Source organism: Serinus canaria, chromosome 4A (genome assembly GCF_022539315.1).
Source record: "Serinus canaria isolate serCan28SL12 chromosome 4A, serCan2020, whole genome shotgun sequence".
NCBI lineage: Eukaryota > Metazoa > Chordata > Aves > Passeriformes > Fringillidae > Serinus > Serinus canaria.
The window spans coordinates 11083966-11099616 of NC_066318.1; the positions used below are offsets into that span (position 1 = coordinate 11083966).

General features: G+C 42.4%; 2 protein-coding genes across 3 annotated transcripts; one reads left to right on the forward strand and one right to left on the reverse strand.

Moving 5' to 3' along the window:
* Positions 1-137: 137 nt before the first annotated feature.
* Positions 138-4062, reverse strand: PSMD10 (proteasome 26S subunit, non-ATPase 10). Of its 2 annotated transcripts, XR_001990525.3 has the most exons (6): positions 3916-4062; positions 3729-3827; positions 2602-2748; positions 2328-2494; positions 1460-1592; positions 1175-1317 (listed from the first exon to the last, which is right to left on the reverse strand). XR_001990525.3 is itself a non-coding variant. In XM_009090342.4 (5 exons), exons 1-5 carry the CDS (start codon positions 4027-4029, stop codon positions 1164-1166), a joined length of 681 nt encoding a protein of 226 aa, XP_009088590.1. In that variant the 5' UTR covers positions 4030-4062; the 3' UTR covers positions 138-1163. The 2 variants fall into 2 exon arrangements, 1 of the variants encoding a protein (XP_009088590.1); XM_009090342.4 differs by lacking the exon at positions 1460-1592 and having other exon boundaries at positions 138-1317.
* Positions 4063-4177: 115 nt separating this feature from the next.
* ATG4A (autophagy related 4A cysteine peptidase) lies at positions 4178-15589 on the forward strand. The gene is made up of 13 exons (XM_030228904.2): positions 4178-4311; positions 5724-5834; positions 6988-7059; positions 7418-7516; positions 8716-8817; positions 9350-9422; positions 10302-10381; positions 11403-11590; positions 11693-11771; positions 12705-12850; positions 13428-13484; positions 14299-14410; positions 14685-15589. The coding sequence occupies exons 1-13, from the start codon at positions 4302-4304 to the stop codon at positions 14747-14749; spliced, it is 1194 nt and encodes a 397-aa protein (XP_030084764.1). The 5' UTR covers positions 4178-4301; the 3' UTR covers positions 14750-15589.
* The last annotated feature ends 62 nt before the right edge of the window (positions 15590-15651 follow it).

The window sequence follows — 15651 nt, forward strand, 5'->3', positions numbered from 1 at the left end:
CAAACATGTTGCATCTCCATACTGTGTAACGGATGGCAGGGTTTCATCTCGTTGTTCACACCCCAAACATACAAGCTATTTAGAAAATACTGGTTTTCTTACATGTCAGTTTAATAAAGTTTTATAATACCAAAGACTGATGTTTAGGAAAGTTCTTTATTTCACAGAATTTCATTGTTTGTTCAAGTGGAAATCTATCCATTGGTGTCAAAAATTATCTTACAACATCAGGACAGGAGGTCACTTTTCAGGCTCTACCTTGTTAGCTCTGCCTTGTAATAACTTAATATCAGGATTTGCTATGAGTAAAAAAAGGTTAAACCAGGCTTCTGTTATAAAATAAGATGGCAAACTGCAAGTGTCAGTGCTGCATATGGGAGTCAAAGAGAACAGAAAAAGAAATCTTCAAAAGGAACAAGAAGAAAAAATATTAAAGTTGAAGTACATCCCAGAGGAGTATCCAGAGCCACCCATTATCAAGCAGTGTATTTGCAGAGGTAACCCTGAAACGGTGCCTGCATTCTGCAAGCAGTCCAGTGCACTTCATCAAATACATGTATTTAAAGACTCAGAGAAAAACAGGATAACAACCTGTAACAACAGAAAAGCTTTAAGCACTCAGATTTCACTCAATACACCAAGAGTAGCAAAAATGGATACAATTATCTAAGTAACTAAGCAAACTGCGTTCTACAAAGAGAAATACAGTGTAGCTTAGAAGCATCTGGAGAAAGACAATCAGTACCCACAAAACACAGACAAAACCCCCCACACAAATCACAAAAGCTAAGAGAAAAAACAAAGACTCTAGAAGAAAACAAAAATTTGCTTTAAATGGTTAAAACATTTTTGGTCCTGTTTCTTGAAAGAAATAATTCTAAACTGGGATCTGAAGAAGAAGGAATACCACATTTATACACATCACACTGTAAACTGAAAGAAAACTGCAAGATATTGAAAAATACTTTAAAGCCAGTGAACAATTTAATTAATAGGAAGTACAAAGAGTTGTTTTGGCACTGCACTTGAAGGACAGCTTCAATAAAAACATTTCATTACCATGCTGATACCATACATGACATCCCAGATGAGCTATCAAAATATGAAGTTTGTAATCCTAAGCAGAAGTGCAACAGGAGAGAGACTCAAGTGGGAAGCCCCCTCTAGCCTTCCACCATTCTTTTAAGGATGGCTCCCAGGCCACCCTTTGCCACTTTCAGAGGGGTCAGCTCTTCTTTATTCTCAATGTGAATACTTGCACCATGAGACACCAGCAGCTTTGCCTCCTCCACTCTCTCTTCATCGCAGGCTAAATGACTGCAGTGAGAACAAGAAACCCACAGCCACTGTTAAACTGTGCAAGCATGTAAGGAGCAACAATTACACCATGTCAAAATGACAGTGTCAGTGTTGGGGGGAGATACATCTGAGAACAACAAATCCACAAACAGCCGACTACCTAGACAGATTCCAAAGCTTGCTGTTCAGTCCCTCTGCTGTCATTAAGCAACTCAAGAACATTCCTCCTGCTGCTCTCCTTGCAATGTTAAGACAGTTCTTTGGGTTAGGATTTGGCTCTGCAGTCAGCAAAGCTAAAGAGAACATAATCCATGGTGAGAATGGAAAATGGCAATCTCTATTAAATTGAAGGTGAGAAATAAATTGTCTGATGCTAAAAAATAATGAGTTACTGCAAATGCAGCAAATTATTTTTTCCATTTGGCACAGTGTCCTAGGAAGAACTGTGTGCACTCCAGGGCCATACTGGAGTTTATGCACAGCTAAAACTTACTGCTTGATCTTATTCAGCAAAATCTGGTTCCACTGCGGTTTTGACACCAACTTCAAAATAACTGTAACCCTTACAGATTCAAATTGATCTCTAAGGTAACAATAAACACTGGGATGACTGTACTTCAGTTGCAACTTATTTTCTTTAGAGAGGTGAAGAAAAGCTTCTGAAATGAGTTCTTGCTTGGCAGGACAGAGTAGACCAGCCTGCAAGACCAGTTTCCTCTGACTCTGATGTCATTAATTCACTTTCTACCCTGTAGCAGCAACCAACGTATTCCAGATTAATACAAAACATGTTCTACACTCTTTAAGTGGATGGAGTAACACAAGTTAAAGTATGCATGTACAGACCACGATGGCAAAATACAAAGTATGACTTTCTGAAATACTTTTTAATTGCACAGGGATGTGAAGCAAGAGTGTATTTTGAAGCAACAAAAAATAAAAAAAGGAAACAAGACAATGAAGTAATGAAGTTGTATTTCACAGAGATTACACTATATTAATCAAAATAAAAATAAAAAATTACTTACAGAGGAGTATTCCCTTCAGAGTCCCGTATATCCAAAGTTGCATTATGCTGCACAAGGATCTGTACCATTTTTAGGTTTCCTTTGGCTGCTGCTCTGTGTAACGGGGTGGATTCAAAGTGATCTGTTGCATCTGGATCTGCTCCATTCTCCAAAAGCATGATTGCAATCTGAGCATGTTGAAAGAGAAAGGAGCAGGGGAGGAGGATGTGGGCTTAATATACCCAAATCCTTCTTCCAAGCACTCCACCAGCTCCAGTAGCTTAGGTTAACATACCTCCTGCTTATTTTTAGAGGCTGCATAATGCAGGGGTGTGCAGCCATTCTGATTGACAGCATTTACATGAGCACCCTTAGCAATGAGGGCTTTCACAATTTCATCACGGCCTGCTGAAGCAGCAATGTGCAGGGGAGTCCAACCAGCCTACAGAGGCAAGAAGAAATCCACATTATTCAAACCATGAGCTTCAGGTAGAAAAACATGATCATGTATAACCCAGACAAACCTGAACTACTCGCACTGCACATATTCTTACCAGTGTAAAGCTAAAATATTACTGATTTTCACAAGATGCAAGGCTCATGTCTTCTTACATACCTGCATTCAGTACCTAGAAAAAGCTGCCAGTTAAGTGACAGAAATCACTTCTGCTATGCAGTTATGCATGGTATCTTTGCAGAACACTTTGTCCCTGCAGAATTTACACTAGCGACTTTTTAAGAACAAAGAGCAGTAGTAGAAAAGGGTGTTAACAACTTTTTCTATATCCTACTCTCCAAACTGATGAGACATTTCCTTGTTCATGGATGATATTTAGGACGCTTAGTAATGGATATTTCAGCTCTTGCTCTAGAACAGGAACAGGCAATCTCCTTTCCAACTGTGAAATCACTGAACCTACACCTGCTTTCCCAGTGCCTTCCCCAGTGTGAGAGATCTTCAGGCTGCCTTCTCCAGTGTGAGAGATCTTCAGGCTGCCTCATGATTTGGCACAACATATTTGAGAGATCACACGGAGATAAAGGTAATGTGAAAACCCCAAGAACTACCCAAACACCTCCTAGTTTTGCAAGTTACTTCATAAATACAGCTCTCCTAAAATTCCGGGACAATAAGCAGGTCTCAAATCTCCTCCTCACGCCTATTTCCAATTGTGGCATACTTCACTCTGCCTGCCCAGCGCACACAGAGCAGCCCAGACCTCTCCAAGTGCCAGATACTGCCTGGGCGCTCCGGCCGGCGGGAGGGGACGAGGGCGAGGAGAGGGCGGCGGAAGCGGCTCCGGGCGCTGTCAGGGCCCCTCTGCGGCTGAAACCGTGACAGCAGCGGGCCTGGCAGCACCCGCGCACCAGGACCGCCCCGCGGCTCCCTCCGCCGCCCGGGGCTAGGGCCGCGGCACTCACATCGTCCTTATCGTTCACAGGCACGCCGAGCCCGAGGAGGAGCTCCGCGACGTCCGTGTGTCCCGCCGAGCAGGCCCAGTGCAGCGCGGTGCGGTGATCCTGCGGGAGGGAAGCGGTAAGCGGAGCAAGGACGGACAGCGGCCGGCAAGAGCCGCCCCCAGGCCGCCCGGGGCCGCAGCCGGCTGACCTGGTCGGCCCGCGTGGCCTGGGCCCTGTCGCGGAGCAGCAGCGCCCGCAGCTCCTCGAGGCGCCCCGCGAACGCCAGGTTACACACGGCCACGTCCGACACCGCGCCCTCCATGCTGTCCCCGCGCCACCCCGCCCCTGGGGCGGGCCCAGACAGCGAACCGCCAATCAGAAGGGCGCCGGCTCCCAGTCCAGCCAATCGCGCCTGCCCGCCTGCTCCGCTCACCGCCCGGGCCGCGGGGGCTGCTGGGGCTTGTAGTCTCTTGGACGAGGAGGCGGTGCGCTCCTGGTCGGCGGCGGGACTGCAGCTCCCAGGGCGCCCCGCGGCGCGGCCGTGTTGTGCCTCCGTGTCGGGGCGAAGGGGAGGAGGATGGTGACAGCGGGAGGATGGAGGCCGGTGAGGGGCGCGGGGCGCGGGCACGGCTAGCGCGGCAGCGCTGAGGGGCCAGGCCGGGGCTCCGGAGATCCAGTGGGGCTCCCAGCGGCGGGAGACGCCCGCGGGCTGAGGGCCGCGCCCGGGGCGCGGGCGGCACGGTGCGATCCGCCCTGAGGGGTCGCCTGGCGCCTGGGTCCCGCGGCCTCTCCCGGGGCCGGGGCTGGGGGGCTCGGGTGGGGGCCCGGCCGTGAGGGGGCTCGGCTGGGGCGTGGGGCGGCCTGAGCGGAGGGGCCGGAACCTGGTCTGCAGCCCCGCTCCGGGAGGCGCCGCAGCTCGGCGGGGAGCGCTGTGGGGGAGCGCCGGGAAGGGGAAGGGGACCCCGGCAATGAAAAAGAAACGGTGGCGGTGCCTTCTCAAGAGCTCCGGGGTGAAGTACGAGAGCGGAGGCGATAGAGGTGGCCGCGAAGGGGGTGCAGGTGCCTCCAGTTGGATTTCGGGGGTCGAGAGTGTCTTAAGTCTTTGGAGTAAAAGGCAGATAATTTGCTCTGGAAGTGCAGTGAGTGACGGCTTTTCTGACGGAGAATGCAGAGCACAGTGCGAGAAGCTGTTTTGCTGAGCTGACAGCCCTAGAGGAGTCCGGCGCGGTGTTTCACCACTGCCTGCGGGGACGCTGAGCGTCGGGGCTCGGCACTGCTGGCCCGAGGCTCCAGCCAGAGGGTGGTGCAGCTCCCTTCTGATCGCTGGAATGTATATTATTTTTAACGGAATCTTACTTTATATATATGATTTTACATTAATTTTTACACTTGAAAGGTTGTTGCACTCTTTCAAAAAGCACCATTTTAATGATCTAGAAAATGGTTGGACTGTCTTCTTTTGGTAGTATTATCATTTGTTATTTTTCACTAAATAGATGTGGTGTTGAATATTAACATTAATACATCTATTTTTTTTTTTTTTCTGAAGTGTTTCAAATCTCCAGTTGGGAAAATAAAGCCCAGTCTTGCTAACACTTTTCACATGATTTCCATTAAGCATGAGGCCATAATCACTCTGATTTGTATTTTTTCTACGTTTCAGATCAAACTGTGGTGCCTATTTTTTTTTTCCTTTCCTCATTATCCTGAATCACATCTCGTCCTTACTGCAGTCATCCTGAACTTCTGTCACTGGCTTCAGTGAGATTGCTTATAAAGGTGTTATTCCTGGTGTTCTCTCAGCACTCACTGAGGATCTAAATAAAAACCAAGGCATTGGTTATTTCAGTCAGAGCAGCTTTTAAGGGAGAAAATTAAAAGCAGCTGGCAGTGCTGCTGAGAAGCCCCAAAGGCTGTAAAGTCTTACTACAAACTAGTTCAGTTTGAGATCTCCAAGTTGTGCATAAAAGAATAAGGGGATAAAATGGAGTTTGAATTTTGTGTATTCTTGTTCAGTTTTGTCTAGGTATGAAAACCAGATCACTATTTTGTCAGACTACTTAGAAGAATTTCCAGAAACTGATGAGCCAGTGTGGATTTTAGGAAGGCAGCACCACCTAAACACAGGTATCTTTAGAATTAAATTATCTGTAACATCTGTAGAATATTCATAGATTCACAAGCAGCAACAGCTCCTTCCTTTCCTTAATAATTCCCTAAATGTCTCATGTGGGAAGTTTGTTCTTCATCAGTGAGACACCAGATGTAAGCAGGAATTCCTCCTGTACAGAAACGAGAACCAAGGCCAATGTGCTTCCACTATAATTCCTGCAATGTGATCACATTCTTAGCAGAGGCTGTCAAATATGAGCCTCATCACTTCACAACATCAGGGCCTCAGAAATAAATATATAAATAACTTTTGGGAAATGTTCAGCATTACTGATGTCATTTTCCTATGAGGGATGCTGTCCACAGCCTGTTACTTGCAACTGAAATGATATTTCAGATAACAACAATAAGTTAGTCTGTGGCACATGCTGCATTTTAGTGAAAATAAGTGCACGACCTAAAAGCTAGAGCAGAGTAATGTGTTTATATAAAAGTAAGATTTCAGAAGTGAGTTTTGATCCCTGGGGAGACGACAGGGCCATCCTCCTGTGTTATATGTCAAAGGCAGTGGCCACCAATGTGGAACAGCCCAGGGTGCTGCTTGAGGATCAGCTGAAGGATCCTTTGGAAAAGGCAGCCAGTCTGAGCCACAGCTAAGGGAAAATGCAGCAAATAGGATTCTTAAGCATTCTTCAGAGCCTTTGGAGGAATCTGTAAGTGCATGGGTTTAAACAAACAAGAAAAAAGAGAGGTTTCATTCAATTTAACATTATTAACCTTTTCTTAAAATTACTTTCTGTTGGGTTTGGAAGTAATGTATAATTCCATGTTGATTTGCACGTAGAACTTCTTAACCTGCTTTACCAGTTCTGTCCTGAAGACAGTTCTCCAGAGTTGTTTTATTCAGGCTGGGCATAGTCATTCCAAGCACCTTGTAAAATTTCATTGGCTAATAATTATTTCATCCTTAATAAGTTAACTTTAATTAGCAGTCTGCAAAAGCTCTCTGTGTTTAAATTGCTAAAAAATGTTTTAAGTACTAAGGGTCTTGTATGTAAAAGCTATAGGAGCTTTCCATGCACTCTATATATTAACTGTACAGGGATAATTTGAATTTTTCAGTTTTAATTCTGTTTTAGTAATTTATTTCCTCTTAAAATTATTCCAGACAAATCTAAGTTATTGTTGGATATAAGTGCTCGTCTCTGGTTTACGTACAGAAGAAAGTTTTCACCTATTGGTGAGTATGCTGCATTCCAGCAGCCTGGTTATGGATTAGCAGGATTAGTGATGATGTTGGGGACTGAAAAGTTAGTTTTACAGTACTAGAACATTTTGATCATAATTTAACTGTGTGTGCAAACAAAAGATTAAAGCTATCAAAATCAGTGTTTGCTTGTACCTGTATATAATCAGGTCTTCATGTTTGTGGGCAAGCAGTGAAGTGACACCAGCGCTGTGGGGAGAAAGGAGCTGGCTCAGTGGGACAGGCTGGCTCTCCCTCAGCTGTGGGGCAGTTGTTAGAGGTTTGCCTGTGGGTTCTCTCAGAAGCTGGCTCTGTGCAGAGCCTGTGCTGATGTGAGCACCTCTGTTCCCAGGAGGCACCGGTCCCTCATCTGACGCGGGCTGGGGATGCATGCTGAGGTGTGGGCAGATGATGCTGGCCCAGGCACTGATCTGCAGACATTTAGGAAGAGGTGAGTACTGTTGCTGAGGCAACTTTTGTGTTATTTGGAAGCTGTTTCATTTTTGTTGTCGTTTTCCATAAAAGCATAAAACCTAAATTTATTAATGAAACTTTCTGTGATGCCTTGATAAAGTTATTAGTGAACTGTTCTTGTCTGATGGGGCAAAACCATATCAGCCCTAAGCAGAGAAACAAAAAATAGAGGAAGGACAAATAGGGAATCCCACTCTTGTTATTTTATAATTTTTTATGAGGAATACCCAAGTTGAAGCCAAGGGAAAACTTGCTACCATGGATCTGAGTTCTTCCCCTTTTTTCATTTACATAGCCACCAAAATTCTGGCTCAGGGTGGCGTGTCAGTAGTGACAGAATGATAGACACCGCACAAAGTACTTCACAAACCCTTCACCCATCAGCAGCCTGAGTCCAGACCCCACAGCAGACCCCACTAGTGTCTGTAATTCTACTGACACCCCATATCCCAGGATCATGGGTGAGTGTCGTAGGTGTGCTCTGTGTGTCACTCTCCTGTCAATTACCTTGCTGTGGCTGGGTCTGTGATCCTTATGCTCTTTTGTCACGGTTTCTATGGCAGCACGATGTGTGCATTTACCACTTTAATAACTGAATACACAAAAGGGTATTGCAAAGATTTAACTGAAAGAGTAGTACCTGAGAAAAACTAGACCTTGAACTTGCAGTATGGGTCTAAATAGCATCAGCTCTGTGTGTATGTTTCTCTGTTAGTAAATGTGAGGTAATTACCTTATGTCAGAAGCTCATGTGGCAAAGTCATGGTTTGGATTTTGCTGTGGGAGAGGGCCAGCATTGTGTTTGCATTTTGCTTTATGAGTCTTATTATCCTACAGTTGTTTGCAAATCTGATAAAGTCCAAACAGAACAGTTTTAAATAGTCTTGGAAGCTCACGTAGAACAATAACTATCAATTCTCAACAGTGATCACTCAAGATATACTTGCAGTTGGCATTGTCATTTTAGTTTCCCAATTTTCACACAATAGCATGTGATGATAAAGGGTAACTTGATAATAAATGACAAGGTGTGACTTCTAGGATGTCTAAATAAAATGTAAATATTAGAGATGGATCGTCTCTTAAAATCTCATTGTATGGCTTTCTGCTGTCTAGAAATTGGATCAATACAATGAAAACATTATTTTTTAATCTGTTTAACTTTTTTCCTGATAGATTGGCAATGGGAAAAACACAAAAAACAACCAGAAGAATATCATAGAATCTTACGGTGCTTTCTGGATAGAAAAGATTGCTGTTATTCCATCCATCAAATGGGTAAGAACACACATCAACTTCCTTTTGTCTGCTGAAGTTCCTACAGTTGTTGAAACTTTCTCATTTGAAGTAAGTTAATGAAACATTTTTAAAAGGTGATTATGAAGACAATGTATATTTTTACATATAAATAAAAATGTATGCGAGTGGGTATGAAGTATAATAATTCAGAAATATTATTCACTAAGACCTAAATAAATCTGTATTCTAGAATCTGGCTCTTGATAAAGTGTGCAGGTTTAGGGTAACAGAGTTGATAGTGTTAAAATAGACAGTCGTAAAAGTTATTGCTGTAAGTTGTAAGTAAGGACATATTTGTAGTTGTCATTACAGCTTAGGAACTTCTTCCAAGGGAACTAGCAGTCATTAAGTCTTGAAAAGAGTGTAGGTTGAGAAAATAATTGTTGGTAAATACAGCTTGCACTTGCTCTAGAGTGTTTGTCAAGGTATTGGTAGGCCATGCTGTTTGGCACAGACTGTGACCAGCCTCTCTGTGGTCTTCTCCTGTGTGTGTTTTCTCTTTCAACAACAGCACAGATGGGTGTTGGAGAGGGGAAGTCCATTGGAGAGTGGTTTGGACCAAATACAGTTGCTCAAGTACTGAAGTAAGTCAAAGTCATGGCAGGGGTTCCTGGGACGTGCTCGCGGGGCTGCCCGAGGCTGCTGGGGAGAACGTGGAAGCTCCTCCTGGTCTGGAAACCTCACTAGAGCTGACTTTGCTGAGGGATAGGGAGCGTCCCAGATTTCGGGTGGAGGCTGGACTGCAGCTCCTGGGTGTCGTTTGCTGCAGGCCTGGGACAGACACCTTCTGGAGAGAGAAAGGAGCTGAAGGATGTCCTGCCCTCCAGCTCCTTTTCCCTTACAAATTCTTCTTGACTCACATACCAGTTTTTCAGGCTTATTTTAGACAACCAACGCTGCCTGTGCAGCCTGAGAGCTCCCTTCCCCAGAGTTCTGGATGTCACACAAAGTGGACTGAAACCTGTGTGCTATTATGCCACCCTCCTAACTTTTGGGTGCCAAAATCTTGAGCTGCTCTGGCGTTTAACAACCTGAAATAGTTCCACTGAACTTCTTAAGCACAGAGTAACGTGGAAAAACTGGCATAGAAATATTTTTCTTTTCTACATGATGTTAGGCACCATGGGCAGAATCCCACAGTGGAATCTGTTAATTGCAACAAAAAGTAATAAACCTAATCATGTGGTTGAGCTGTTACTATCCCTGCATTTGGCAAAGGGACAAAACAGCTTTCACATGGTATAGTGTGTGTGCTTTTCCTGGAATCACTCATTATTATTTTTTTCTAAATGTGTTAAACACTGCAAGTTATCTTTTTATTACATGGAGACTTAAAAAAACCAACAAATTTTTCTTCCAAATAAGTGACTTTTTTACTCAAGAACTGTTTAACTGTCCCGAGTTAAAAGCTATCCTCATGGTCCTAGAGAGCTTTTATTAATTATTGCCTCTGTGTTTTCTAGGAAGCTTGCTTTATTTGATGAATGGAATTCGTTAGCAGTTTATGTATCTATGGACAATACAGTGGTCATCGAGGACATCAGTAAGTGAAACAGGAGCTTTTGCAGGACTGCTTTAGTAGCTTGAGTAGCTACTTTGAGCTTGAGTAGCTCAAGCTCAGGGCAAATTTAATTGTTTGGACAAACTACTTCTGGGAGCATTAGGGTAGTGGTTGGATTTGATGACATCAAAGGTCTTTTCTGGCCTAAATGATTTGATGATTATGTGATTATTTCCTTGGGGACAGTTTTTGATTTGAATTCACTCTCCTGATTGTATCTAAGTATGGGCAAAATCTTGGCACTATCCCTATTTGTTACAGGGTAAGGAAGCAAATAAAGGAAAAGGATACTCAGGTTTGGGGTTTCCAAAAATAAAGTTAGCACAGAACAGTGAGGCATTTTTGGTGACCAGCTCACATACCATGAGGATGAGAAAGTGGAGTTTGGTCTGTGCTACCTTAACTCCTACTCCAGCAATGGAATGAAGTTGCAGTATGTAAAAATACAGAGAATTGCTTGTAATATAGAGTTTGCCAGAAATTTGCTTTTGTCAAGCAAAAGAGAAATGAAGGGCAGATCCTTCAGAAATGTGTGGCCCATTTTCAACTTAAAATTGTAAGAAGGGTGGGTTTACAGGTGGTATTCAGGCCATAGCCTGATTCTACTTTAGTCCCTACTTCTGCTTGTTTCATGTCTACATCACTGGAAGGGATGTAGACATGAAATAACATGTAGAACTCTTCCCTTAAGAGTTTCTGATGCTTCCTCCCTGCTATATCATCTCCCAGGCAAAGCTTGACAGCTTTAATACTGCAAATAGTAAATGTAGCTGCAGTCTTAAACATTCATCCCCTCATTTTTCCTATGTCTCACTAATGTGCCAGCACATACTCTGACTGCCAGAATTACTTCTAGTAAATAGTCAGGATTTCCATGCCCTGCTCCTTTTTTCTTAAAACAGGAGCTCTATAAAGCTGTCTGGAAAAGTAATTTAATTCATGATTGAAAGCTCTGCTCTGTGTTCCTGTGTGTATTCACTGATGTCTCTTTTCATTCCCCCAGAGAAGATGTGCTGGTCCCCTGCCCAGAGCAGCAGTGTTGCCCACAGCAGTGCACATTTGCACAGAAGTGCTCTTGGCCCAAACAAGAACACAGCAGGATTGTGCCCAGGCTGGAAGCCCCTCTTGCTCATTATCCCTCTCCGGCTAGGGATTAATCACATCAATCCAGTGTATATTGATGCATTTAAAGTAAGGCATTCTTCAGTGACTTGTTTGTGTATGTGAAAAAGTTCAGGTATCTGGTACATCAGTAAACAAATCAATTTAATTTTTCTCTCTTTGGACTCCTAGGAATGCTTTAAGATGCCACAGTCTTTGGGAGCATTAGGAGGGAAACCCAATAATGCCTATTATTTTATAGGATTTTTAGGTAAGGAAGAAAGAAACTTACTCCAAATATCTATGTGACTGAAAGAGAAAGGACTTTCTTTGGGAAGGGGCAATAGTAAGCATTTTAAGCTTGAGAATGGAGAAGAAGAAACATACCTCAGGATGTATGTTCATCCTGAACATACAGGAACCATCAGGAACCATCCTAATAGGAACAGAAAAGAAGCAGCAAAAGATGTTATAAAAATGTGGAATGATATAAGCAAGAACAAGACACTAAGAAAAGTTGATAGCATTCAAAAAATGTGAAATGTCACTGCTGCTTAAATACTGTATTTTTTCTAATCATTCATATTTTCCAGTGAAGAGTGTCTTGTTTTATTCTTTTGCTTCTTGGCTCTCTTATTGTCTCGTATTTTTCAATTTTTTCTCAAAGCAGTATGTCCTTCACCTTCTTCTATGTCTTTATTTATTAATGCAATAGTTGATCCTAGATTCAGCCTTTGATATTTTACCCTGGTTTGATCTGTAACTCCTTGGATATTTTGTTCTTTCTTTTGTAAAACCTGAGCTGTTTTACTCAGACTTATTTGTTCAATTTCTGGGTGAATGCCTAATGAGATTACAGATTGGATTTGTGGTCATCCTGTATCTTTGATCTGAGGAATGTTAGGGATTACTGCAGTTGAGATTTTTAAAAAATGTACTGGACTTCAGGTAGATAAAGGAAACTATGTGACAAAGGTACAAAAAAACATCAAAAAAATCTGCTCTAAAAGGTAACAGTGGAAAATTATTCTAAATGCCCTGTGGGATACTGTTGTGCCTGGCTTTCCAGGTCTCTTAAAGACTCCCTAAGTAGAGAGTTGAGATACGGACTGTGTAATCCAATTTATGTTTTACAAGTCTGGATGGAATAAGTGTTTATTACTGCTTCTTGCTTGTTATCACCATGTGGATTTTACCCCTCCAGGCAATGAGCTGATCTACTTGGACCCTCACACCACTCAGAGTTTTGTAGATTCAGAAGAAAATGGCACAGTTGATGACAAGAGCTTCCACTGCCAGCAAGCCCCACACAGAATGAAGATCATGAATTTGGACCCCTCAGTAGCTTTAGTAGGTGTTAGAAAATAATAAATGTGGGTACTTTGTTCAAAGCAATACCTCTGTGTATTGATAAGGGCAGCAACGTTTCCTTGATCACAGTCAAGATCTCAGGGCACTCTTCTGCAATCTAAAATTCAACACATAGTAGTTGAACTGCATAGGATACATTAATTTAGCTCAAGCAGGGAACCAGCTGTTTATATCCTGGGGAGCCAATTAAGTTTCTTTCCTGGGCAACATAGACTTATTCCAAGAAGCAGTTTGAAAGTCTAAGCAAGGAACTGAATCAGATTTCCTTACTTTATTCCATCACTGCCATCTGTGCATTGGTTGCTCTCGAGAAGATACTCACCTGAGCTTGTTTTATTTAATCTACCAATCTTCAAGTGAAATTTCTTGTAGAAGTAATCCAGTATAGACCACAAGAATACTGTGGCAGTTGAAGAAATTCAGTCTGATCTCGTGCCAGTGTCCTTTGGTTGGGTTATGGGTGATTGTCACGAGATATAACCCATACATAGATACCACAGGATCTTTGCTCATTGACATATTGTATTTAATATTACTGTGTGTATTCTTTCCTTAGGGCTTCTTTTGCAAAGAAGAATGTGATTTTGATAACTGGTGTAGTCTTGTACAAAAGGTAATACTGCTATCTTTTTTTGCTCTGTATGAAATCATGGATACTGTTCTTTTTTTGGTTAATGGGAATTCCTGGCCTGCAAATCAAATGATCCCCAGTGAAGGTGGCACTAATGATCAGGAAGAGCTGACACTGCTGATGGAGCTTGTTCAGCATTTAGCAGCCCTGAGCCCTGGCACTGGGAGAACAAGTACATACAGCCCCTTCTGAGTTTGTCTTCAGTAAGCAGTACTGTGTTAGTGGCTCATACCTAAGTCATTTACTGAGAAACACAGCAAGCAGTTGGAATATTAAGCAACAGAAATGTGAATATAAAGTACCACCAACCAAAAGCATTTATTTAAAAAAAGGCTACAGAAAGCAGTTTGCAAATAACTGAAGTAGAGGATATGATGGACCTCACCTGATAGCAGTAAAATTTTGTTGCAATAACTTGTTTCTCCTGATCAAAACCTATCTTCCGAAATCTCTTGGATTCTTTTGAATAGATAGATCTTTTGTTCCCATTGATCAACAGAAAACTTGAACACAGAGAGGTCCAAGCAAGTAATTTACTTTTAAAGGGCAGAAGTGTGTTCTTGGTATGTGTTTGTTCCATGTAAACAAAATTATAGATGTATAAAAGCTTGTTATAATGCACTGATAACTTGTAGGAGTTTAAGAGATCATCTCCAGGTGTGTTTTCAAGTAGGACAATACTAGAGATGTGTGAAGCTGTGATTCGTGATGGCAGGTATCTGACCTAACAGGAATTTACAGCCTTTGTTCTTTGACAGATATTAAAAATGGGTTTTGGTTTGTATTCTGTCCTCAGGAGATTCTAAAGCAGCAGAGCCTGCGGATGTTTGAGCTGGTCCAGAAGCACCCACCCCACTGGCCTCCTTTCATACCTCCGAGCAAGCCAGAAGTGACAACCACAGGAGCAGGTGTGGTACACTGAAAGTGCTGCTGGGCAGCAGAGTGAGGCTCCTCAGCCAGCAGGAGGAATAACTGGGCTTTTCTGAGGGTCAGGCAATCACTGCATGATTAAATGCCTTACTCTTACAGAGTATCAGTTATCCAAACAGGCTGTGTCCAATTTACGTGTCAGCACAAGATAAAAGCAGCATTTCAGAAGGATGGGGGGGAGGTTTGAGGGTTTTTTTAGTAAACAAATTTAGGCATGTCTTCACATTCTAAGTTGTTTAATTTATTTTTCAGAACTCATTGAATCTACTGACAAGCTATTTGAATTGGAAGAAGAATTTGAAATCCTGAGTGTATGAAGGAACTGTGGTGACCCTTCTGAGTATTGAACATATTGCTAATATTATTGCATTGACATAAATTACACAGCCATGTTAGCCCAAAAGTGCCTGAAATCATGGATAACAGAGCACAAACATCTGGTATCATCCAAAACTCCTACAGGGACAGTTCCTTCTGTCAAAGAGCTTCCCCAGATGGAAAGGCACTGAAAGATTTTATTGTATGACCCTGAAAGGGAACCTCTTTTTAATGCGTGTCTTTCTTGAAGACAAATGGACTGCTGAGATTAAGGCAAAAATAAGTCTGTCAGTGAGTATGTTTGGAGAAAGGGATAACACAAAATGGGTATTTCTTGCTCTCATATAATGCAATAGTTTAGTTCTTAAAGCAAGAGTCTTCAGTTAAGGAGGATGTCTACTTCTGTTCCTTCCTGTGGGCTGCATCATAGAAAAAAATGCATTGTCTTGTTTAAAAGATCAACTGGATCAGGAGAAAATTGTTTCCTTGTTAAATATTTTAACATGTATTTGAGCAAACACACTTTATGACAAAAATGTTTCTGTGAAAGGAACTATGTCTAACGTATCCATTTTGCAACAGCCTTCCTGTTTCTGGGAGACCTCAAGAGGAACAGGAGCCTCAAACAGTTGATACAGATCACAACCACTGTTATAGTTATGATATATTTCACCTTGACCTTAAAGTTCAATCATTAAAACTTAGGCTGACTTTTCTTTCGGAGCTAAAGTGAGTCAAAGGTGGTTTAACTGTACCTTATTTATTTTAAAAAAGATTTACACAAGAATCTGTGTTACTGCACTTTATCTGTGCATCTAATAAATTTCTTAAGCTTTTCATAGGTTGTATGCTGCTATATTTTGTTAATTTGTTTGTGTGAACTAAATATAGCCCAGGTTAT